The sequence below is a fragment of the Caloenas nicobarica genome, chromosome 4, assembly GCF_036013445.1.
Source record: "Caloenas nicobarica isolate bCalNic1 chromosome 4, bCalNic1.hap1, whole genome shotgun sequence".
NCBI lineage: Eukaryota > Metazoa > Chordata > Aves > Columbiformes > Columbidae > Caloenas > Caloenas nicobarica.
The window spans coordinates 78,743,367-78,768,409 of NC_088248.1; the positions used below are offsets into that span (position 1 = coordinate 78,743,367).

The following is a 25,043-nucleotide window of genomic DNA, read 5'->3' on the forward strand; positions in this document are numbered from 1 at the left end:
CAAATCATTTCTTCTGAGGCATTTGCGTGATGCTGGACAAACCCGGGAAGACATCCTGTCCACAGAAGCTGCTCCAGTTTGTGAAATTTGCAGCCCAAGACTGTGTTTCTTGCCCTGATCATGGAATCCTGCCCAGCCATGTCCCTCCTCAATGCTTTGAGTGAGTTCCCCATGAGAACACGTGCAGAGGACACCTTACCGCCAGGATCTTCTTGTGATCCTGCTCAGCAACACAAGGCCACCATCCCTTGACGGTTTTCTGCTCGAAGAGTGACACCAAGCGACTTGAAGCCAAGGTCTCATCTACCAGCTCCAAGGAGCACTTCTCAGCGGTCTTGGCAGGTTTGGGCATCTTGTTGAGGTCCATCTGGATGGAGCCTGCAAGGAAGAGCGTTAACGGGAGGACATCTCAATGTAACAGGTCCTTAGAACATGGAATCTTTCACAGGATCAGAATCATAGAATAGCTTGGGTTGAAGGGACCTTCCCAGCTCCCCCAGTGCCACCCCTGCCGTGAGCAGGGACATCTGCACCACCCTCAGGGGGCAAAAACTTCTTCCTCGTGTCTAGATTCTTAGAACCAGTGAAAATAAGAGCACAGATCAGGTTTTTTTGTGAAACACTTTTGAAGTCCACTGACTAAAAGTGCTTTGCAAAAGCTGAAAACCACTTTTATTTTTTGGAATTTGCAAAAAATTAATGTTGGCAGCGAAGAGCTCATGATGTACAGAGCCAGAACTGGAAAACACACCTCGGGGAGGTTATTTCGGCACTCAGCCTATGTAATTAGTCAAAGACAAGGTGTAAAAGGATCTTTATCACATACGTCCTCAGTGAAGCTTTTGATTTTGGGGAATTTTTAGTGGCAAAATGAAAGGTAGAGCATGATCCAACCAAAAACCTGTAATGCTGGAGCCTCCAGCTTCTGCACAGATCATCTACCGCAAGGCTCTGCTATTTTTCCTATTAGAGGTTTTTGTTTTATTTTTTTCTTGGCGCAAATCTGGACTTCTGAGGATGATTAATGAGGTTAGCACTGAAAAAAGGCAAGTGCTGGACTGAGCTGTGTTCATATCGAAACGTCCCAGGTAAGGCAAGGAAAGGAGGCTGATCCTGCCTGGTGGTCGCAGCTCAAATACGTGACGAATGAGCACGTTTCATCGCAGACTCAGTTGAGTCACGGAGAATCGGGGCCTTCTTGGAAGGTGGTGGCTCCGTTGGGATTGGATGATGCTCTCAACATCATGTCAGCCCAGGAACAGGCTGGGACTGGAAATCTGCCCAACACAAACCACTTATCATCAGTCCTGAGCTTATGATGCTGACACTGAATCCCATTCAGTGGCTTTAACTGGTCTTGTTACGCTTTCTTCATCTCCTGAAAGGATTCAATAACTTTTTCCTTCCCGTCTGCATCAGCAGGAATGGAGCCAAAAAAACAGCTCTCCTGACTTACCCAAATAGTCATCGAAAGAGAACTTGTCGTTGTCCCAGATCTGGAAGATAAGCTGCGGTGGAATCTTGTTTTCTGTCTTGTCCAAGCTCCAGAAGTGCTCCTACAATCATGCCAGGAAAAAAAATATATAAATAAACTAATAAACAAACGGCTTTTTCGTAGAAGTGGGAAGATCCAGACCACCCTCATGTCCAAGCAGTGGAAGTTCTGTAACATATCGCTCGTGGTGTGTCCTGCTCCAGTTGTCCAAGGCCAAAGCCACAGGAGGACACCACTGGTTTTGGACAGCCCTTGGACAAGGATGCCCAGTGGGAAATCCAAGGTGCTTCTGGAACTTGGGTTGGTATCAATTTGTGCCTTAATTTAGTGACAATATTTTAGCAAACAGGCACCATGACCTTGCAAGAAGGAACTTTTGGAGCGACAGCACCATATTCATGTGATTTCGATGAGGGTGACACTCGTGGTAACTTTGATCTCATCCTGGTGACTTTGATTTGTGTCTTGGTAGTTTTGAATCATTGTTCAAAGGATTGTGCTGTACAGTGGCAGTGAACCTTGTCGTGGAACTTTGCTAAGTGGCACTTTTACAACATCATATTAAAACTGCTTTTGCTAATACCTTTGATGGTGACTCTTTAAGAGATCTAAATCACCCGTTCATGGCATGATCCTAAATCAGGATCTGCTACAACTTCTCTAACAAGGAGAGTTTGAATCCCCTTATTGTGACAATGAGCTTGCGGTTACATCATTATAATCTACGGTGGATATGCGCCCATGCCACAAAATCTGCAATTTCTGTGGTTGCAAACGGTAGTATTTCCCAACAGGGATCTAATACCACTTTTGGGATGACACGAGATGCCTGGAAGTCAGGCCTAAGAAGTGTCAGGACAGAAGGAGAGAGACCCAGATGCACACAAAGCCGAGGTTTTGTTATTTCTGGCTCCCGCCAAGGTTTGCAAAGAGGAGGCAGTCAGGACCAGTGTCCACGGTCAGCACAAGCTCGGAGATGTGTCCTGTGGGCGATGCCTCCTGCCGCGCTCTTGCAACACGGCGCGTCATAAACGGAACGGATTTAATTAAATGCAGGAAACTTCAGCATTATTCATGACACATACGTAGCACCATAAATTCACTGCAGTGCCTACAAGACTCTGATTCATTATATCGTGCAATATTAAAAAAAAAAAAGAATGTGTCACACTCCATGAGAACATAAATATTCAAGTGGGGAGACTGTAGGCACTTAATTCCCATTGAAACTGGTTTCGCTTTAAGAGATCACCCTGGATGGTTATATTTCAATTTAGCTCCATTCCTCGCCTTGCTTTGGAAAAACACGCCAGCATTTTTGCAATGGAGCATTTTATTTATGCATTTTAAATATTTTATAATCTAGAAAAATAAAACGAAGTGAATGGAAACTTCCATCTCTCCCCCTCTGCTCTTTGCAATGTATTAAAATGGATGTTTATCCAAGGAGAGGGGGAACATGTTTTCCCACCTAATAAGTCAATTTAAATTAAAACTGCTAAAAAGGGAAAGAACTTATGGTGATTCTTTCCTTTCCTATATATTAGTAGGGCTGCAGAGGGTCGTTAGTCATCCAGAGGAGAAAGACCCCAGGAACCACGTACCCATGCCTACAGAAGAAGGTGGTCGGATGCCCTCACTATGGGTTGGGAAGGTTCATCCGGGGTCTGCGAGATGAAGGAGGAACCATCTCCCATGGTGTGCACCACCAGAGACACCACGGGCTCCTTCCAGTTGCCCCTTGTTGGGGCAATTCAGTCGGTCCCATCTATGCTCAGCCTGGGAGAAGATGGAACGTCCTGCAGATGGCTCTTCCTCTCCAGTAATAACTTAATCCATGCCCCAGAGGCTGATTTCACCACATCTGCATTCGTCAAAGATCTCCACGCTCCAAGAGCATCACTACGCTGCTGCCTGAGTCGAAGCATCTCTTCAAGCACATGTTGGACCTTCTCTTTGCACCACCCCACCCACCTGCTGTTCGATAGGAGCAAACCCAGCGCCCGAGCAGCCCCTCTGAAAGGGAGGTGAGGTGATGGCAGCTCTACCTGCTGGAAGACCCAATCTCATGAGTGTCCTGATGGGGAAAGATAACGAACAAGGAAAATAAATCATAGAATCACAGAATCATTCCAGTTGGAAGAGACCCTCAAGATCATCAAGTCCAACCATAACCTAACTCTAGGACTAAACCATGTCCCTAAGACCCTCGTCTAAACACATTTTAAACAAGCAAGCTGCTGTGAGACCCGAATTACTGCCCAGGCTCTGAGCTGCTGCAGCAGCTCCTGTCCTCATGGTGGGCTCCTTCCCCATCTGCAGGGATGGCTCATGTCTCCTGGGACAGGAGAACACCTTGGACCCAGGTCAGAGGCAGCGGGTGCTGCGGTGCCTTATGGTCACGTCCCACACAGTAAAACACAACTGGGTACGTGTCCCCCAGGACTGACCATGCAATTGCTGAAAAATGTGCAGGACTTCGGGTTTTTCACCTTCCCTTTTTCCCATTGCAATGCCCAAGGACTTGCCCACACTCAAAGGACATAGAGACCTCATCGTGGCCTATAGCTCCAGCAGGGGAGCAGGAGGGGCCGGGCTGAGCTCTTCTCTCTGTGACAGTGACAGAACCCAGGGAACGGCAGAAGATGTGCTGGGGAGGGTCAGTTGGACATGAGGAAAAGGTTCTTCACCCAGAGGTGCTGGACACTGGAACAGGCTCCCCAGGGAGGTGTCCCGGCCCCAACCTGACAGTGTTCAAGAAGAGACTGGACAACGTCCTCAGACACACGGTGTGACCTGTGGGGTGTCCTGTGCAGGGACAGGAGTTGGACTCCATGATCCTGGTGGGTCCTTCCAGCTCAGGACATTCCATGATTCTATGAAAACAACGGGCAAGAGGTGCAGACTGAAACACAGGAGGGTCCACGTGAACATGAGGAGAAACTTCTTTGCTGGGAGGTGCCAGAGCCTGGCCCAGGCTGCCCAGAGCGGGTGTGGAGTCTCCTTCTCTGAGACATTCAAACCCCCTGGACCAACCTGTGTGATCTGCTCTGGTGACCCGCGTGAGCAGGGCTGGGCTGGGGATCTGCAGAGGTCCTGCAGCCCCACCAGGCTGGGATTCCATGAAAACCCCTCCCCTGGCCAAGCGGATTCTCGCTGCATCCCCCGACTCCCCAGCACCACTTCTACCCCCAACAGCAATACCCTGGCTTGCCAGGGACTCGTTGCCTAACGACAGACGACTCGGGCAGGATTCGACCCTTCCTGAGTTGCAACGCTGAGCTTGTACAACGCTAGCACGATCCGTACAGCTTTGGCCTTTCTTGTGGAAAAACACTGTAAATGTGGTTTGGCTGGTGGCGAAGCTTTCCTCCTCAGAGCCCCGTGACGCCGGGGACACGGCGCAGCGGAGCTGGACGGGCTGGGCAAGGAGGAACTTGATGCTGAGCAAAGTTTATGGGTCCATTTCAAGGCAGTGTGAAACTTGCCTCCACGATTAAATCTAGCTACGAAAGTTCACTGTAAAAACAACCCACGGCAAGAAATTTATTTCCTAGCCTTTTGCAAGACATGGGAAGGAAGGGGGCTTGAATTATTGTTTGGCGGTTTGTTTTGCAGCATGGTGGGGAGAGGGGAGGCTGGTGAATATTTTACGGTCGTGAATAATGCAGCAGGGGAGGCACAAAAAAAATAAGCTCATATCACTTGGAAAGTGTTGACAGGGCTGCATTTCTTCTGGGTTGCTTATGTGCTACGGAATACAAAGTAAGGAGCAACCCTGCTTTTCAGGGAGGTGGTGAAGCCCCAGCATGTTCATGGCCAAGCAAGCCTGACCTGTTCCAGCATGTGCATAGAACCACAGAATAATTTTGTTTAGAAGAGACCCTCAGGATCACGGAATCACAGAATGGTTAGGGTTGGAAGGGACCTCTGGAGATCATCTAGTCCAACCCACATCAAGTCCAACCGTTCCCCCACCCCTGGCACTGCCCCATGTCCCTGAGAACTTCACCTCCACGTCTGTTCAACCCCTCCAGGGATGGTGACTCCACCCTGGGCAGCCACGCTTTGCTCATGTCTCTCCACACATCCACTGGAAAGCAAAATTCACCACAGTAACTCCTGTCTGAATATCACAGAGGCCACTGGTGCATCCCAGGACAGGACTGCCACCCTGCCCTACTAGAGAAGACAGTTGTGTCATCGTATCTCCTCATTACAGTCCCATTAAAATACATAATATACAACTGCCTGGTCTAACTTTGCCTTCCTCTGAAAAAAACTGTACTTGGACCCCATTCAAAATGTTGCATTTTGGCTAAATGTGGAAAAAAAAGGAACGGTTTTGTCTTTTGCTTCAACTTTCTGACACCACCAAGAAAAACAGGGAAGGACATAAAAAAGGACCAGAAACAGGAAAGGAGAAAGTCCAAAATTAAAAGGCAATAGCCTTTTTTTTTTTAATCTTTCTAACACCAAAGAGGAATTTAAAATGTCAGTCTAATAAAATATTAACGGTTTTTAAGAAAAATCCATCCATGAAACTCAAAATTTCAAAGCAAAACCAGCCAGAGCACCGAGATTTCTTGGTGCACCCTGAAGATTCAGCAACAGACGTAACAGAACGGGGGGGTGAAGCAGGGACCCAGTTGCAGAAACCCGCGCACTATTTTTTTTTTAATAAAAAATAAAGAATATAGAGGCCACACGCTTACCTCCAGGGTACATTCCCGGCCTGTCTGACAAAAGCAGCTCTCAGCTGATTCAGAGCATCGCGCTAGGAGGTGTCACCGTGCGACAGGAGCCTCCCCCGTGCAAAATCGATGGGAACGGGGACGTCCCCGCACGCCCCACCGCTGGCACCGGGTCCCCGTTCCCAGCTGGTCACGGAGGAATTCACCGGCTCATCTGCCCCAGGTGAAGCGGGGGAAGGAATTTATTCTGGGCTCAACTCAGCTATAGGAACAAAACAAGCTGTGGGTCACAGCCCCTCCTTCCCCGCTTTTCCCTCAAAAAAGACTTCTCTCTCTAGATGGGTTTAAGACCACAAATCTCTCTCTTTCTCGTATCGCTCCGGAAGACCTATCTCTGCTATGATTTCTGGGATGTCACCAGCTGATCAGTTATAGAAAAACCCTTCCAAACGTCAAGTTTGTTGTTATATTCCATGCCAGAGCCGGCAAACTTGGAGGCTTCGGCTGCACCTGACAGGAATTTTTTTCAATTATTTAAAGACATACGTGCAAGCTTCACTGATTTCTCGCAGCCACAGGGTTTTGTCTGGGATTGAGAGGTGGTGGCTGAACCATCCCTGGAGACATCCCAGGCCAGGCTGGACGGGGCTCTGAGCAACCTGAGCTGGTGCAGATGTCCCTGCTCATGGCAGGGGGTGCTGGGGGAGCTGGGAAGGGCCCTTCAACCCGAACTATTCTATTCTTCTATGACCACCTACTTCTATCCACGCATGCGCCCAATACGGCCAGATTGCAGATGTCCAAAGACCTCCAACTCAAAGTCAGTGTGTGTCTGTGCCCCGGCAGGTTGTGATTGATCTGCTTAAAACTTGGATAAGCCCCTTTTGTTGAAAACATAGAGTAGGAGATATCAGATGAATGCAAGAACTTCTTGAAAAAGAGCCTCACCACAACCACCCCGACCTTCCCGCTGAATAGAACAGACTGTTGCTTGCGGTTTCTTCTACAGCGGTGGGATGGACCCTCTCCCAATGGCTCTCTTTGTCTTTGCAAAACAGAATCTTTTGTGTTCTGGCATCAATACTTCATTTTCTTGTTACCTAACACCAAGGGCTAGTAGCAGAGCAAGTATGAAGACAATGGCTGTGTTCCTTGGTCTGGTTTCGGCCAGTGACAGGGCATGACACAGATTTGGAACTGCCAGCAATGCTTCCATACTCATTATGTTCATCTCCTGGAACATCTGTTATGCAACAATTTTCAGATGATACATGAACAAACCAGCCAAGTCTTGGAAGCTCCAACCTAGTGGTTTATTTCCAGGTCCACTCAACTTGTATATTGAGATGCTCTTGAAATTCTACCCTGAATATTCATTTATGCAGATGACATTTGCTTAGACATTCAGTGTCAAGCATTTTGTGCCCCAGAGGACATCTAGAATTCAGATTTGGCAGCTATATTCAGCTACCACTGGAACTGGCACTTGAAGCTGAACATTTCAAAACCAATTTCATGGATTTTCCACCTCCCCAGTGCCTACCAGCCGCGGGATCTGAGTGCCTCCCTGACCGGGTGCCCAGTGAAACGGGATCCACATGCAGCCCATCTTGGCATTGCCCTCACTAGACTCGAGTTTTGCCAGGACCATCTGATAACATCGTCTGCAAGAGTCAAGACCTGCCAGGCTTAGACCTGGGGATCTAAAGTTCCAACCCTGCGACCATCGGCTCTTCTCTCTGCTGGTTGGCAGCAGAGCATTGTGTCCATCCAGGACCTGGGGGTTGGACTAGATGACCTTTGAAGGTCCCTCCCAACCCAAACTATTCTATGATTCTATGACCTGGACTTGCCTGGTCCTTCCCATACATAAGTCAATATGCAATTTCATGCAATGTGTATTGATCCTTTCACCAAAACGACTGCATAATTTGCAGTCTAAGAAACTGCCTTCTTGCACACCTCAGCAAGCTGCAAGCGTGCTGTGGCCATGCCAATGACGTGGCTTGACTTGTCCACCAAAAGAGGCAAGAACAGAAGGAAATTCTGAATAAATGCTGAGAGAGGACGGTAAAGAAACATGCATCTACGAATTTTCAGAAGAGCTGTCCCAATGACGGACTTCAACTTTCATGGGGATTTTCTTGAAATTCAGAATGGGGTAAATTCCTTTCTCTGAAGGAGAAGCAAAATCTTTATAACTACTGCAGCAAGAGAAGATGTGGATGGGAAAACATTCTGAAATGGTTAAAATGTTTAGAAGGGCGGGAATAAGAGTCTATACTTTCAATCTACAAGTTGAATTGATGCTCAGAGGACTTACAGGCTCCTGCTGTCCCTTGAGGCGCCCCGTGGAAGATTGGAGCCTCCAAATCCCAAGCAATCCCACCTCTTTGAAGCTTTGGAGACAAAGTTCCCAAAACTTCCAGTGCTGTGGCAAGGATTAAACAATCCTGGCTACTGCTGGCCATCCCAAGGCTTCAGGGTCTGGTTCCACCATGTGGCACCTGGGTTTTCCCTGGGTTCACAGGCTCCCAGCTCCTCCCAGACCTGCACACCAGAACCAAACATCGTGGAGACCCCTCCTGCCCAGGGGCATCTTTGTTCTTCCGGGAGAATATTTGCAGTTTGGGCTGGGGTGGCCCATTCCTGAGGTGTATCCTGCAATGCCAAAGGGAGCTCCAGCCTGCAGGGAGGCAAGAGGAGCAAACAAAGGAGAGCAAATGGAAATCTGCTTTTCTCCCCGCGGTGCTCCCTCCGAGGGCCGACACCAGCCCGGCTGGGTGCAGGTGGCTTTTAGCAGCTCCAGAATTTGCCATCTGACCGTTTTTGATTTAAATTCCACTTTCCATCGCCTGCGTTTAAAGTTCGGTGCATGGGCTTTTACGGCAGCAGTAATGAACCTGGAGTTCAAACAGCACATGGCAAGATCAAAAATTGCCAGAGTGGAATGTGTCCCGCAAATACAAAGCACGGCTTTTCATTCATTATTTTTTCCTTTACAGAGAGGTTTTACAAGCTGTTTATTTTCTGATACAGTGTTGGCAGACATGTGGTCGGAGGAGAATCAATATCAGCACAGTGGGATGTATTTTCTTAAACGGTTTATAGGGGGGTCTTTGCTTTTTCAAAGGGGGATAATTGAATGTAGTACACACTGTACTTTTGATTTGTTTAACATGAAGCGTGAAATGGGTACGGCTATGATTCTGTCAATCAGTTTAACTATCCGGCAATTCATTTGGAAGCTGGGCCTCCTCGCGGGGATCGTCTGGCTCGCGGGACGGGGAATTCGCTCAGCATCTTCCCTGCCAAAGCGCCGGTTCCAGCGCAGGCTGCGCTGGGACCTTGCGCTGGGATGGGGGTTCCAGGGGAGCTTTGTGGATGTAGAAGGTCCCACCGCAACAAGGTGGCTTTGGGCACCTCATATTCAGTGAACGCCAAGGTCAAGTTCACAGTAGCAAGGGAGGGAGCGGGGACAAAGACTCGGGGTTGGGTGGCTGAAGGGGTTTGAGCTTTCAGGGAGGTGTCACAGAACAGGACCGAGTCTCGAAAGCCGGGATTGTCCCTGCTGTCCACACAGACCCAACAATTCTCCTTGGCAGGAAGATGTGCCAGGGAGGGTCAGTTGGACATGGGGAAAAGGTTCTTCACCCAGAGGTGCTGGACACTGGAACAGGCTCCCCAGGGAGGTGTCCCGGCCCCAACCTGACAGTGTTCAAGAAGAGACTGGACAACGTCCTCAGACACACGGTGTGACCTGGGGGGTGTCCTGTGCAGGGACAGGACTTGGACTCCATGATCCTTGTGGGTCCCCTCCAAGTCCAGACAGTCTCTGATTCTATGATTCCTTTTAATCTCCAGGTCATGAGCAGGACATGTCAGTGCATAGATCTTCCTCTCCTGAAGTGTTCCTTGAGAGCCAGCCCAATTTCCACCAGCGTTATTCCATGTACACACCCCAACCCCATCCCTGTTTCCTTCCCTCAGTGCAACTCCCAGTCCACGTTGGATCATCACGTTGCACTAACTTATCTAAGGAACACCAGACGCAACAGCCAACTACGGATGGAGGAATGAGGGGCCAAAAATCACAACCCCTTTTAACTCCCCAACCAAGTACACAGCTCCCTTATTACAACAAAGACATCTTCACTCTGAATTCCAAACCAAAGCTTTCCACCCTATTTCTGCATCAATGGTACATTCTGACCCCACAAATGTTATGTTCCAAATGTGGATGTTTTAAAAACCGATTTCCCCACCTGTCCACAACTTTGTGTTTCAAATAACACAACAGTCAGGCTGAGCCTTGCTTAGCTCCATTTGTGCTGCAGTTGTGCAGGTCTTAGATCATGCAGCGCATTCATCTTCAGAGTCTCTTCCAACCAAAATGATTCTATGAGTTTATGATTTCACCCCAGAGTTACCACAAGAAGGTAGAAACATCTGTCCAGGGCCACTCACCTTCTTTGCGATGTAGCACATTTGCTCAGCAGGGAGATAGTCGAAGGGGAAGACGAATCTCCAGTTGAAGTTGCCCTCTCCTCCCATAGACCTGTAGTGCACATCTGTCTTCTGCTTGTTCTCCTCGTGGCCAACCAGCCAGCTGCGAAATGCAAACACATTGCATGAGAAACAAGAAATGCATCAAGGATTTTGGAGTTGTCACAGAGGCCTTGAGCAGGCAAGAAAACGTGTCTCGTTCTTGTGGCTGCTATCTGTAGGGGTAGCCTGGAGGCTGCAGGAGATTTGAGAGGGAATGCGATGGTCCCTGCGGTGCTGGGAAGTGAACCAAAGCTGGTGGCAGCAGCCTGAGAAGTTCAGCAATATCTTCTGAAGAAGATGTCCCTGTTTATGGTAGGGGTTGGACTAGAAGAGCTCTGAAGGTCCCTTCCAACCTAAACTATTCTATGATTCTCCCACTTCTGAGTTTTATGGATGTGTTAAAGACTCAGCAAAGCCTCAAGTTCTGGCTCTAAGCTCTCACCCATCCACAAGCACACATCAGCTTCTAACCTGCCCTGGTGGGAGCTCCTTCTCTTCGCAGCCACCCCAACAACCTGGCCATGCAGGCAGCCCCTAAAGCCAGTCCTGCTGGTTGGGCAACCATGCTAAAGGACCAAAAAGGGCTATTTTTTCCCCTCTATTCTCTGATGATTTCTCAAAGATTATTATTTCTTAGAATCATAGAATAATAGAATAGTTTGGGTTGGAGGGACCTCCCCAGCTCCCCCAGTGCCCCCCCTGCCATGGGCAGGGACATCTGCACCAGCTCAGGTTGCTCAGAGCCCCGTCCAGCCTGGCCTGGGATGTCTCCAGGGATGGTTCAGCCACCACCTCTCTGGCCAACCTGGCCCAGGCTCTCACCACCCTCAGGGACAACAATTTCTTCCTTGTGTCCGGCCTGAATCTCCCTCCTTTAGTTTAACACCACCACCCCTTGTCCTGTCATAAGATGCCATTACTTGTCCCCAAATTATTTGAAAGCCCTAACCAGCCAAGAAGTTCTTCCCCAGGAGAACCGCTGATGGCCAGACCCTGCGGTGGCCGGGGTGGTCCCAGCTGCTCCCCCACATCACAGTTCCCCTCCTGGTCTGAAAGGCTTTGCTGTGGTCACTCCACAAGCAGTCCAGGGGCAAACTGAAAACTTTCCATAACAACTATTTTTTTCCAGATGTGAGTTTTGCAACGCTCGGGTTTTCATTCTGCCCTGTTTCCCTGTCCAAGATTTTTCAGTCTTCAGCAATCGACGAAACCAAACAAAACAATAAAACACATCTATTTGTGTATTTAGAGCCCTTCTGGAGGAAAACCAGAAGATTCAGAGAGAATCTCTAACGAAAACAATTATCTCGTTTGATTGTTTTCCACTTAAATTGATTTTTTTTTTTTCCCATCTATACAAATGATTCCCTCTTCTCCAGTGCTGAGCGCAGCACATGACCCACGCCAAACGTGTTGTGGGACACAAGGGAGGTCTACTCGAGTTCATCCTCCGGTACACACCACATGCACATGTGCTCCCCGGACAGCGAGCGCTTGGTGGCAGCGGGAATTGTGTGCTGAGGTTACGCTAATGCTTAAATTGTGGCTGGATTATTCGGTTTGAGCTGATGGGATGCAAATGGCAAAGCCTGTGTGTTTATCCACATCTTCCCAAGCTTAGCGGGGCCCCCGGGAGGACGCCCTGTGAGCGCCCTCTCTTTGCAGGCAAACAGATGGACAAATAAATGGTTTGATTTGGATGCCTCTTTGGTGGTTTCTTTGTTTTTTTGTTTTGGTTTGGTTTTTTTTTCTTGTGGATTTGCTGAACCCTCTCCACTGCAGGGATAAGATGCCAGAAATCCAAAGCATTCAAGTCACAGAGCCCTAGAATTAAAAATATAATGTAGGAAAGGCATGGTGAGCAAGCAAAGGCTCCTCTTCCCCATATCCTGCCCCTGAGCGGGTCCATCAGCAGATCTCCAGGGAGGAGCATGGGATTGGAGCAAACACATCCTGATGTTAGGAACAATTTCTTCCCCAAAGGGCTGTGGGGCAACCAAACGATTTTATGATTCTATGATGCTCACAATGCAGCCATTGAGGGCGAAGATGAGGAAGTTGAGCAAGATTTTTAACTCATTTACAGCACTGTGAGATTTACTTGGTCATTGGGGATGCTAAAAGCCAGGAGAGCGATGTCAACAAGCGCTGGATGCTCTCGCTCTCCTGGTGACACCCCACAAGCACCATAATTTCAGAGCCCCTTAGCTGGAGCCGATAACAACGCACTTGATGTGAATACCAGGTAAGCAGCGCGCATTCTGGATTTACAGGAGGAAAATTGGGATTGTAAAAAAGGGATTTACAGTCTGTTTCAAAATCCTACCTCTTCCTGTCCATAAATCCAAAGAACGCACGAAATAAGTAAGTCCCTTGGCTGGGATTGCACCATTATACACAAGATAAAACATAAATGGAGTCAGGCAGAGAAGGGAATGTGCCAGAGGAGTTACTGCTGGTTGCCACATTTTTGTGTGTTCCAAGGAAAAAAGGGAATTCCAAAAAAAGCAGCTATGCAAACAAGCCAACCCATGTCTATGGAACAAGCCCATGGCTGTCCCAGGAGAGGAGCTGGGAAGGAGCTGGCAGTGGAAATCACAGAACAGTTTGGGTTGAGAGGGACCTCCAAAGGTCATCTAGTCCAACCCCCGCGATGAGCAGGGACATCTCCAATGCAGACAACGTGCCCCTCTCCCCAATGGCTGGGCTGCTTCCCCATGTCTTATCTCTCTAAACGTAAATATTGTCATGAAAGCATCTGAGAGATGCAAAGAACTTGACATCATGAGTGGTTATGAGCCCAGCAGAGATGTGTCTGCCAAGAAGGTGGATCCATAGCTGGAGAGATGTGAATGGCCCCTTCATCCCAAGGGGGTTTGGGTCTACCACAGCAATGTTCATAGAACCATAGAACCGTAGAACCATAGAATCATAGAATCATTTCAGTTGGAAGAGACCCTCAGGATCGAGTCCAACCATAACCTAACTCTAGCACCAACCCATGTCCCTGAGAACCTTGTCTGTGTGCCTTTTAAACCCCTCCAGGGATGGTGACTCCACCACCGCCCTGGGCAGCCTGTCCCCCTCCTTCACAACCCTCTCCATGAAGAATTTTTTCCTAATATCCAATCCGAAGCTCCCCTGGCACAACTTGAGGCCAATTCCTCTGGTCCTATCCGTTGCTACTTGGGATGCTGACGCAAGGGCCGTGTTAACTCCTTCACTGCTGCTCTTGTGCCTTCGGGCTATGGTACAGAGAGGCAGGGTGGCTTACCCTTTGACGTAGATGTCGCTCATCTTCTCCCCGGTGATGCTGAGGTCATCGAGGATGACATCCTTGGTGTTCCAGATGATGCAGCGCAAGAAGAACCTGGATGACACCAGGAACAAAAGCAACATGAGAGGGTGGAAATCTTGGTCCAGAGCCCACCTAGACAGCCTGGTCGTGCTACTCAGGTGTTCAGCTGAAGGAGCTAAGACCTGAGTCATCTTTCCAGACCATGAGCCCAAATAGATATTTCTCAGCCAGGCAGGTGAATTCCTCCCCATCTGACATCTCCAACCCTCTCCTCTCCCCTCACAAACAGAAGGTGCTGGAACCAGCACCACGCCAAGTAAGAAACGAAAAAACAAGTCACCTCTTGGCTCTGCGTGGCGTGATGTTGAAAGGGGGGCCAGGGTGACCCAGAGATTTCGGAAACAGGTCCACCCACATCTGTAGCTTTCCCTGTATGGAAAAAAAAAAAGACACGTGAAGCCTAGTGAGCCTCCTAACTGGGTTATCTTCACCTCCTCAGTAAGACCTAGCAGTGGAGAGAGAAAATATGAAGTGCTCCTGAGTTCTTCAGTTGAAAACAAAGGTTTCCTTAATGGAAAAGTGTCACTAAGTATTACATTAAAATTATTTTAGTGATAGTTGGGTATATGTTAATAGCCTGTGACGTATAAGAGGTTGGTCTGGATAAGCTGAAGGTGCACCCTGGCTTTACCCTCCATAGGGACAGACTAAAGACGAGGTCTATAGGAGGTGTTGGAGAAGCGAGCTGCTCACCTCTTTTCCACGCTGTCACCAGTTGTCACCAGCTGGACAGCTGGTTTGTGGGTTTCTGACCATGGGAGTGGAGGATGGGATGAGGAGAGGGGAATCTAATCCCACTTTGACAAAATCCTTCCAGGTAAAGAGCAGCAGAAATGCAGCTGAAATCTCAAGGGGGTGTTTTTTAGGTGGTCTCTTTTACTGTAAAACACCAATAGGTGCCAATAAAATATTTTATTGTGCAGCCTCAAGGGTTGAAAGGAAAAAAAAAGCCACCCTTTGACAATCAGCCCATCACGGAGGGCTTTGTGGTTTCTTGCTTTTTGGCAAAAAAAAAATCCTACATTTCAGTAGAAAAATTTAAAAGCCCAACCTGACTTTTAGCTCACTATGAACAGCCCTGTTGAGCCAGCCTGCTCTGTGACTTCGCAGCAGGTCAGCACCAGGATTTTGGGAACTGCAACAAGTACTGAGTCACGCAGCATCACCCCATGGATGCTCTGGGTCAGAAGTACCGGTGCAGGGGAGGTTGAGGTTGGATCTGGGGAACAATTTCTTCCCCCAAGGGCTGTGGGGCATTGGAACAGGCTGCCCAGGGCAGTGCTGGAGTCACCATCCCTGGAGGGTTGGACAGACGGACATGAGGTTCTCAGGGACATGGGGCAGTGCCAGGGTGGGGGAGCAGTTGGACTCGGTGATCTTGAGGGGCTTTTCCAACCAAAATGATTCTGTGGTTCTATGATTCTATGACAGGACATGGTCTGGTCTAGTAGACAGAAGAGGGTCAGGATCTGGGCTCTCTGCCCAGTGTTGTAGCAGTTGTAGATGCCCGATCCCTGGAGACACCCCAGACCAGGCTGGACGGGGCTCTGAGCAACCTGAGCTGGTGCAGATGTCCCTGCCCATGGCAGGGGGGCACTGGGGGAGCTGGGGAGGTCCCTGCAACCAAAACCCTTCTGTGATTCTCTGATTCTCTGAAGGAAGTACCCTTGCTGGCCTCCATGGCCTCCAGACCCACTTGTCAACTGACAGCAGCCACGTCCTGCCTCTAATCATCATTTTCATCAGGTGAATTAACAGGAAAAGGTGTTCAAGTGGTTGTCAGTGAATTGATGAATATTCTGCCAACAGCGCCAGAGAGCTGGGCTGGTTAAAAATGAAGCGCGGAAGGGAAACGGTGCTGCTCGGTGTCTGTGCACGTTCACACCAGCTCTATTCAAACCACCTTTGCAAAGCAACCGCAACATGTATGACAGACGATAATTAATCATTTGGTTCTCCGGGAAGTAGCATTTTTTTGATCCAAATGCATAAACTACACATGTATGTTAATCAGAGAAAAGGACTTAGGCTAAATCCAGATACCCAGATTTCGACTGGTTTTGGACAGAAGCCCATTCAGTTTTTGTTTGGCTTAAACAAACCCCCAGTGTGCAGCAGCACTGGCAGTGTGCCCCTCTGGGGGGTGCGTGCTGCGGCAATCCTGCTGCCCGGGGAGCCTGTGGTGTCCTTACCAGTGCAGAAGAATCCTGCGTTAGGGTTTTCGGGTCAGGAATGCCTTTCCCACAATTTTTTTTTTTTAAAAGGGAAGAGATGGGGGGAGAGGAAGAGAAGGGGAAGGGGGAAAGGGAAGGGAAGGGAAGGGAAGGGAAGGGAAGGGAAGGGAAGGGAAGGGAAGGGAAGGGAAGGGAAGGGAAGGGAAGGGAAGGGAAAGGGAAAGGGGAAAGGGAAAGGGGAAAGGGAAAGGGGAAAGGGAAAGGGGAAAGGGAAAGGGGAAAGGGAAAGGGAAAGGGGAAAGGGAAAGGGGAAAGGGAAAGGGAAAGGGGAAAGGAAAGGGAAAGGGGAAAGGGAAAGGGAAAGGGGAAAGGGAAAGGGAAAGGGGAAAGGGAAAGGGAAAGGGGAAAGGGAAAGGGAAAGGGGAAAGGGAAAGGGAAAGGGGAAACGAAAGGGAAAGGGGAAAGGAAAGGGAAAGGGAAAGGGGAAAGGGAAAGGGGAAAGGAAAGGGAAAGGGGAAAGGAAAGGGAAAGGGGAAAGGAAAGGGAAAGGGGAAAGGAAAGGGAAAGGGAAAGGGAAAGGGGAAAGGAAAGGGAAAGGGAAAGGGAAAGGGAAGGAAAGGAAGAGAAGAAAAGGGAAAAGAAAATAGAAAAGAAAATATAAAAAATAACATAGAATAAAATAATGAATAAAAAATAAAATAAAATAAAATAAAATAAAATAAAATAAAATAAAATAAAATAAAATAAAATAAAATAAAATAAATTGTGAGCAAATGCTGATGCAAATGAACACAGGAGGATGGAGCTGATCTCCCCAAGCACGCTGAGCCAGCCCCCCCGCTGAGCTCCAGCCTGGGCTCGGCCGTGCCCCATAAGCCGTGTCCCCTGCCCGGAACAGCCCGTCTCCCGGGCCAGGTGTCCCCAGCACGGCTCCGCAGTGAACCAGCCACCCATGGAAAGGAGCTGCTGCTGTTGCCCTTGTCCTGGCCATGTCCCACCACCCACCTGCTCGATCTCTGGCTGCAGAGGGCTGTACAGGGGTCTGGTCTCCACGTGCTCCGGCACCAGCCCTTGCTTGCGCAGGGCGGACAGGGCGAGCCGCTCCTCCGCCGGCCCCAGGTGAGGGTTGAGGGGCTTGCCGTCCTCTGCCAGAGAGCAAAGAGCAGCGTTACACCATGACGTGGCCACCCAGTCCGACCACCCACAGGAGCAAGCACCAGCCCCATTGCAGATGAGGTTCTCAGAGACATGGGTTAGTGCAAGAGGCAGGTTATGGTTGCACTCTGTGATCTTGAGGGTCTCTTCCAACCAAAATGATTCTGTGATCTCGTCAGGTCCCATAGATTCATGTACGTTCAGGTTCCTCAAGCGCTCACGAGCCTGATCGTCTCTTACAGTGGGAGCAACTTTGCTTCCCCAGTTCCCATCTTGTCGTTCCAGTTCCCATCTCGTACTTCATCTACTCGAGGGGTGTGGGCAGAGATCAGAAGATCAGAATGATCCGAGGCTGGAACAGCTCTGCTGGGAGGACAGGCTGACAGAGTTGGGGTCTCCGGGGAGACCTTATTGTGGCTTTTCCAGACTTAAAAGGGGCCAAGAAGAAAGATGGGGACAGACTTTTGAGCAGGGCCTGTTGTGATAGGACAAGGGGCGATGGTTTTAAACTAAAGGAGGGAGATTCAGGCTGGACATGAGGAAGAAATTGTTGCCCCCGAGGGTGGTGAGAGCCTGGCCCAGGTTGGCCAGAGAGGTGGTGGCTGAACCATCCCTGGAGACATCCCAGGCCAGGCTGGACGGGGCTCTGAGCAACCTGAGCTGGTGCAGATGTCCCTGCTCATGGCAGGGGGGCACTGGGGGAGCTGGGAAGGGCCCTTCAACCCAAACCATCTGTGATTCTATGATTTGCAAATCCATCAACATCACAAATCCTCCTGGGCCTGGGGAAACCTGTTTCCAGTGGGACACATGAGCAAACCATCACGCAATGGGGCAGGGACCTGCGGGGACTCTTGTGCAAGTCCCCTTCCAAATCACAGCCAGTGAAACATTGCAAGGACCAAGCTGAAGCACATGGAGGGTGTTGGTCTCTTCTCCCAAGTAGCAAGTGATAGGATGAGAAGAAATGGCCTCAAGCTACTGCAATGAAGGTTCAGATTTGATCTTAGGAAAAATTTATAAATGGAAAGGGTTGTGAAACAAAGGAACAGGCTGCCCAGGGCAGCGGTGGAGTCACCATCCCTGGAGGGGTTTAAAAGACGTGGAGATGAGGTTCTCAGGGTCATGGGTTAGTGCTAGATTTAGGTTATGGTTGGACTCCATGAGCTTCAGGGTCTCTTCAAACCAAAATGATTCTATGATTCTCTGATTCTATGCTTCTGTGAACCTGCTCCACACCAGATCCTAATCCCTCTGCAAACAGGTCCAACAAGACCTATTAATAATGGACATTTTTTGACTTCTCCAGCACTCGGGATCCCTCGATACATCCAGGACGGCCAGCTTGGTCTCGGCTAAGCCTTCTCCTGCCTCCCCATCCCACATGCCGAGCTGGGGCTGGTGCAGGACATCACCCCCGAGACGCCGCCTTCCAGCTTTTCAAGGCCACGCACCTTCGAGGACCTTTGAAATGAAATGCGCTCCATAAATATTATTACAGCTCTGCAACTTTCAGGTGATATATCCCAGCTCCTTTCTTGGCAAGATCTTGAAGTGGTTAACTTCAGACATATGGGCTATTACCCAAGCAGTGGAAACCTGGCGTGTGCGTGCCTGTGTGTGTGTATGAACAGGAAAAAGAAAAAGCCCCTCTCAGAAAACAACAAATGTGGGGGTTATGGAATAATGGTCCGGGTGCAGCGCTTGTAAAACCCATGCTCTCGTGTTTAATAGCTTCACTTTATACCGCCAGGTTCAGATCTGACATTGCTCCGCGAACACAGCTGGTTTCCAGATCTCCTTGAGGTCAAGCATCAGACTTTGTTCTGGTTTTTTGAACTGCTTGCCATTAAAGCAGAGGAAGGTGAAAGGCAGGGGCTGGGAGAGGGGGGAAGACCCCGCTCGGTCTAACACCTTTCCAGCCCTTTGCTGAAAACGTTTCATATAATGAGAGGCTGCAAAGGAGCCGCTGCTTCCACACTCCTCCTCCTAAGGGGAGAACCATGATTTTGTGCCTTCATTCCCAAAACAGGGACAGGATCAGCCCTGGGCTGGGGATCAGGCTCTGCTCCCCAGGAACAAGCACCTGGACCAGAGGAAACGGCTTCGAGTTGCGCCGGGGGAGGTTGAGGTTGGATCTGGGGACCAATTTCTTCCCCAAAGGGCTGTGGGGCGTTGGAACAGGCTGCCCAGGGCAGTGCTGGAGTCACCATCCCTGGAGGGGTTGGACAGACAGACATGAGGTTCTCAGGACAGGGGACAGTGCCAGGGCTGGGGGAATGGTGGGACTTGATCTCAAAGGTCTTTTCCAACTTACTTAAATAATTCTGCAATTCTATGGTTCTATGACCTTGTGCCTCTGCAGGCCATCTCCTCCTTGGTGGCTCTGCAATACTGCAGTGGCCTTAACACAGTCAAACTGCAGCCCCTGGGCCGTACAGTGGGGTTTCACCCCCTCCCTGGGCCAAAATACCCCTTCCATGCCTTGAAGCGGAGTTTTCTATAAAGGCAAACTTCTTCCCCCAAGAATAGCCATTAGACTATCACCAGGATAAAGCAGATGTCAGTGTTGGTGGGGTTTTGTGCAAACAAGAAACTACCTCCCCGACAGTCGCTGATATTTGCTCCGTGCCGGCACAGGCTGATTTTGCACTCCCAGGTAGAGCACACACCTCCCGGCATGGGCCGTAGTGCAATACTGGGGCACTGATTGTATGATATTGTCTCCCTCTAGTGACTCCAGCCCCAAAACGCAGAGCCACAGACAGCACAACTGCACCTCCAGCCCGAGCAGCAGCCGGAAAATCAGGCTGGAGCTTCTGTGGCTGTGATGGACGTTGCTGCTCCCAGCCTGAGCGTGTTTGGTTTGCTGCAAGCAGCAAAGGGCAGTCGCTCAAGTCCAAGGTTAATGTGGCTGGACTGCAGGTCCGGGTTCATCCCTGGGGTTTGGTGCAGATCCAACCTGCAGACTTTGGGACAGAGCCAAGCTTGGGAAAGAGGCAGAGCCGACATGGGCAGCAAGGTGAGGAGCACGGGGAGGTGTCATCACCCAGTCCTGGCCTCCACAATAATCCACCATCACAGAACCATAGAATCACAGAATGTCCTGAGCTGGAAGGACCCACATGGATCATGGAGTCCAACTCCTGTCCCTGCACAGGACACCCCACAGCTCACACCGTGTGTCTGAGGACGTTGTCCAGTCTCTTCTTGAACACTGTCAGGTTGGGGCCGTGACACCTCCCTGGGTGTTCCAGTGTCCAGCACCTCTGGGTGAAGAACCTTTTCCTCATGTCCAACTGACCCTCCCCGGCACATGTTCCTGCCGTTCCCTGGGTTCTGTCCCTGTCACAGAGAGAAGAGCTCAGCCCGGCCCCTCCTGCTCCCCTGCTGGAGCTGCAGCCCCATGAGCTCTGCCCTCAGTCTCCTCCAGGCTGAACAAACCCAGGGACTTCAGCCGCTCCTCACACGGCTTCCCCTCCAAACCCTTCACCGACTTCGCAGCCTCCTCTGGACACTCTCCAGTAGCTTTATCTCCTTTTCTCCTGTGTCGCCAGCCCTGCACACAGTGGATGCTCCAGATGAGGCCGCCCCAGCGCAGAGCAGAACATTCATGACCTCCAACTCCATCCCTCACTCCGGACAAAGGAAAGCTATTTGCAACCCCAAAGCAGCTGCGGTACCTTACCCAGCTCAGAAAGGATGTACTCTTGATCCCTGAAGATGAGCCGGTCGGACTTGTAGACAGGAGCCTTGTAGTTGTGCTGCAGGGAGAAGAGGTGAAGCAGCTGGGAAGGACGGAGTTGGTCTCGCCACTGGTTGGGTCCAGAGCTAAAACCAAACAGGAGGGAAAACAGCAGCTCGAGACATGATCACAGAAGCGTTTGGGTCAAGGGCCCTTCCCAGCTCCCCCAGTGCCCCCCTGCCATGAGCAGGGACATCTGCACCAGCTCAGGTTGCTCAGAGCCCCGTCCAGCCTGGCCTGGGATGTCTCCAGGGATGGTTCAGCCACCACCTCTCTGGGCAACCTGGGCCAGGCTCTCACCACCCTCAGGGACAACACTTTCTTCCTCATGTTCCTTCATCCTCTAGCCTCAAGAAGGGGCCACAGCAGCGTTACCACAGAGAGGGCTGGTCTGAGGAAGGTGCAGCTCACTCTAAGTCTGTGGTCAGTGCTGAACGGGGCTGCGTGTCCCACAGCCCACTCAGCCCCAGCTTGAAGGGCTGGGGTCCCCTGATACCCCCAGACCCACCATGTCACCCCTCAGCTGGCCCTGTGCATGGGGGGTGTCCTCACCATGGTGTGCCCAACAGGCACCATGGATCTCACGGGATCTCCCCAAGGAGGTTTTCGTTATTTGAAGCATTTCATGCTTCTGGAGGAGAGCCAGGGCTCGGGGAAGTTCCTCAAATGTGGGGCTTCTCTGGTGTGAACCTGTCTCTCCAGACAGATCTCTGGTGAAGCACAGCACCGGTCAGGTCCTCTGGGCCAGCAGACCCCTGGGTCATCACCCTGGTCCCCACGACCAGCTCCCCACAGCCCCAGCAGCTACAATGACCCACGGCCTGAGCCCACAGAGGTACCTACATGCAGTAGGTTTGGGGGAGGCCACAGCGCGCCCCATATTTAGACAGGAACCGGTTCTCCAGGTCTATGATGGTCTCCCCAATCTTCTCATCCTTCGAGAGGAGGTCGTAGTCGTAGAGCGTGATCTTCAGGTCCTTCTCCAGGGGCAGGGTGCAGCTCAGCTCAAACATCCTGCGTAAAGGGAGATGAGAAACACCCGTGAGATGGAGGTTGATACTGCTGAGTGACCCATGGAACACGGACCCACACGCTCCCAACCCACCAGAGCTGGGAAGGACAAGCAAACATGCCTTGGGTTTATTTTTGCCTGGTTAACTTATCCTCCAGTAAACTTTGCTTCTGCTTAGTTTCACCATCTGCTAATTGCACATGACATTGGTCACGGCAATATCCAGGGAAAAAGAGCAGCAGGGGAAAGTCAGGAATCACGATTGCCATGGAATTTGAAAGGGGGAGAAATGACAGCTTTGAAAAAACATCTGCTCTTTGAGCCCAAAGACCAAATGTCCAGAGCAGGAGTCAAGCCTGCCTGGGCCAAGCTTGAGACTGACCCCTCAAAGCCTCCTTGGCCTCTCCTCCTGGTTCTAAGCACCAGTTGTTGTCTGTTGTTTCTTCTGCCATCATTACACTACAGTCCACACACTGACATAGAATCACGGCATTGTTTTGTTTGGAAAAGCCCCTCAAGATCATTTAGTCCAACCGTTCCCCCACTCCTGGCACTGCCCCATGTCCTGAGAACCTCATGTCCGTCTGTCCAACCCCTCCAGGGATGGTGACTCCAGCACTGCCCTGGGCAGCCTGTTCCAATGCCCCACAGCCCTTTGGGGAAGAAATTGGTCCCCAGATCCAACCTAGTAACACAAAGCAAGAGCAAACCTTCCTGTCCTTCTTCAAATAAAGGATGGCAAGAGACAAAGCACCAAGACCCCCCCACCCCGCCAAAATACAACACCCTGGTCCAGACTGAAGGGGTGCTCAGGGATGTTGATGTGGAACCGTTGGGTGAGCAGAACAGCCGGGATCTGAGCCGGCACTACCAGGAGCCCCTCCACCTGCTGCTGAAAGGCAGGGGATGCTGGGGAGAAACAAGATGCTCATTCCCACCACCAGCACCCACCCCGCAGCAGCTTTTAAAGAGGGGAAGTGAGTAATTATGCCACCAATTAAGAGTGCAGGAGGAACTGGGGTCAGCAGAAAGTAATTAGCTGGAGCTGGCTGGCAGCCAGCCACCCAGGGAAAAGCTCGTGAAACGGGAGGTTTAACAGCCGCCAGCAGCCAGGACCTCGGTTTTACATCTTGCTTTAAAGACGGGGTGGGAGGGGCAGCGCCGTCTAGACAGGCTGTGGCTGGGAGCCAAGCTTGGCCGTGGAGGCCTGGCTCAGCCAGGCGGAGCTCACCAGGGCCTGGCTGTGGGCTCTGGCAGGGCAGGAGGTCCTGGCCCACCGGAGACCAGGGCTGCCTCGTAGAATCACAGAATGGTTTGGGTTGAAGGGACCTTAAGATCTCATCCAGTGCCCCCCCTGCCATGAGCAGGGACATCTGCACCAGCTCAGGTTGCTCAGAGCCCCGTCCAGCCTGGCCTGGGATGTCTCCAGGGATGGTTCAGCCACCACCTCTCTGGCCAACCTGGGCCAGGCTCTCACCACCCTCAGGGACAACAATTCCTTCCTCATGTCCAGCCTGAATCTCCCTCCTTTAGTTTCAAACCATCACCCCTTGTCCTATCACAACAGGCCCTGCTCAAAAGTCTGTCCCCATCTTTCTTATTGGCCACTTCTAAGTACGGAAAGGCCACAACAAGGTGTCCCCGGAGCTTCTCTTCTCCAGCTGAACAGAACATGCTAGATGGGGAGCCACCTCTTTGTGTTCACCACAGGACAGGCAGAACTGCCGTCTCCATTTGGCAGAAGGGAACGGTTTGTCTAACACACACTGTTCTCCGCGGTCTCACCAGTGTCACCCTCACCATCCCTGTCCCTTTTTCTCCATCCTTGCAGACCCTGTATCTCCCTCTCCATCCTGATTTGCTGGGAAGGTGTCACAGCATCGACATCCTGAGCTGGCAAGAGCCACCTAAGAAAACCAGCTGGACGTCACGTGGAGCAGGGCTTGAGCCCTCTGTGCTGAAGCACAAACCCTACATTTAATCCCAGCTTTTCTAGCATACCAAAGTCTTATCAGCACATGGATGCTGAGCGCCAGGTTTTCCTCCATCTCCCTCCACTTTTCCTGGTGCTTTCTGGCTCTGACAAATACTTTTTCTCTGAAAACAACATTATCTTTTGCCTTTTATTGGAAGCTTGTGGCCCTACTGCAAGGCAAATAACTCAACCAGCATATATTGCATTTATAGATAATTTTCAGGGCACCTGATTTTGAGGTGTCCCATGCCACAGCCTAATCAAACAAGCCTCAACTCATCATGTCTTTTCTTCAGACTTTTAACTGAAGTGCCTGAATGAGGAGCAGAGTTTCCCCAGACCCTGTCTGCCATCATTGGGATGAGACAGATGCCTCCACATGGGAATCTCAGGTCTAACCAACCCTCCTGACGTCTCCGTTGATGACAGAGCAGACCCAGTCCATGCTCCACAGCTCAAAAGCCTCAGGGAGAGGATGAACATGAGCCACGGTGGGTAGGATGATGGTCGAGCCAAGGCCAGACTCACTTCAGCAAGGTTGGACACGAGGGACGAACACGTCATGGGAGTCACAGCATGGCTTGGGCTGAAGGACCTCCCCAGCTCCCCAGTGCCCCCTGCCATGAGCAGGGACATCTGCACCAGCTCAGGTTGCTCAGAGCCCCGTCCAGCCTGGCCTGGGATGTAGGTTGGAATGGGAAGGTCTGGCTGGCCCAGCCCTGTTCCCTCAATACCACATAAAAAATCGTGTGGACTCCAAACGGAATCCCAACTTACTTTCCAAAGACAGGCTCCAGCGTACAGGGGATGTAATTTTCTTGGTCATTTATGGATTTCTTTCCCACTGAAATCTTCACATAAGGATCGCACTAAAGATGAGCAGAAAA

The 25,043-nt window shown here is 50.5% G+C and overlaps 1 protein-coding gene across 5 annotated transcripts in view; it reads right to left on the reverse strand.

The window, feature by feature from the left end:
• Window positions 1-25,043, reverse strand: part of DYSF (dysferlin) — a 103,091-nt gene that overhangs the window by 12,460 nt on the left and 65,588 nt on the right. For all 5 annotated transcript variants that reach the window (XM_065633497.1, XM_065633495.1, XM_065633496.1 and 2 more), the window contains 9 exons: window positions 24,934-25,025; window positions 22,013-22,183; window positions 21,113-21,255; window positions 17,275-17,414; window positions 14,376-14,464; window positions 14,012-14,107; window positions 10,657-10,798; window positions 1,457-1,556; window positions 200-378 (listed from right to left, as the gene is read on the reverse strand). In XM_065633497.1, the coding sequence (XP_065489569.1) occupies window positions 200-378; window positions 1,457-1,556; window positions 10,657-10,798; window positions 14,012-14,107; window positions 14,376-14,464; window positions 17,275-17,414; window positions 21,113-21,255; window positions 22,013-22,183; window positions 24,934-25,025 (1,152 nt within the window). The remainder of the gene's footprint in view (window positions 1-199; window positions 379-1,456; window positions 1,557-10,656; window positions 10,799-14,011; window positions 14,108-14,375; window positions 14,465-17,274; window positions 17,415-21,112; window positions 21,256-22,012; window positions 22,184-24,933; window positions 25,026-25,043) is intronic.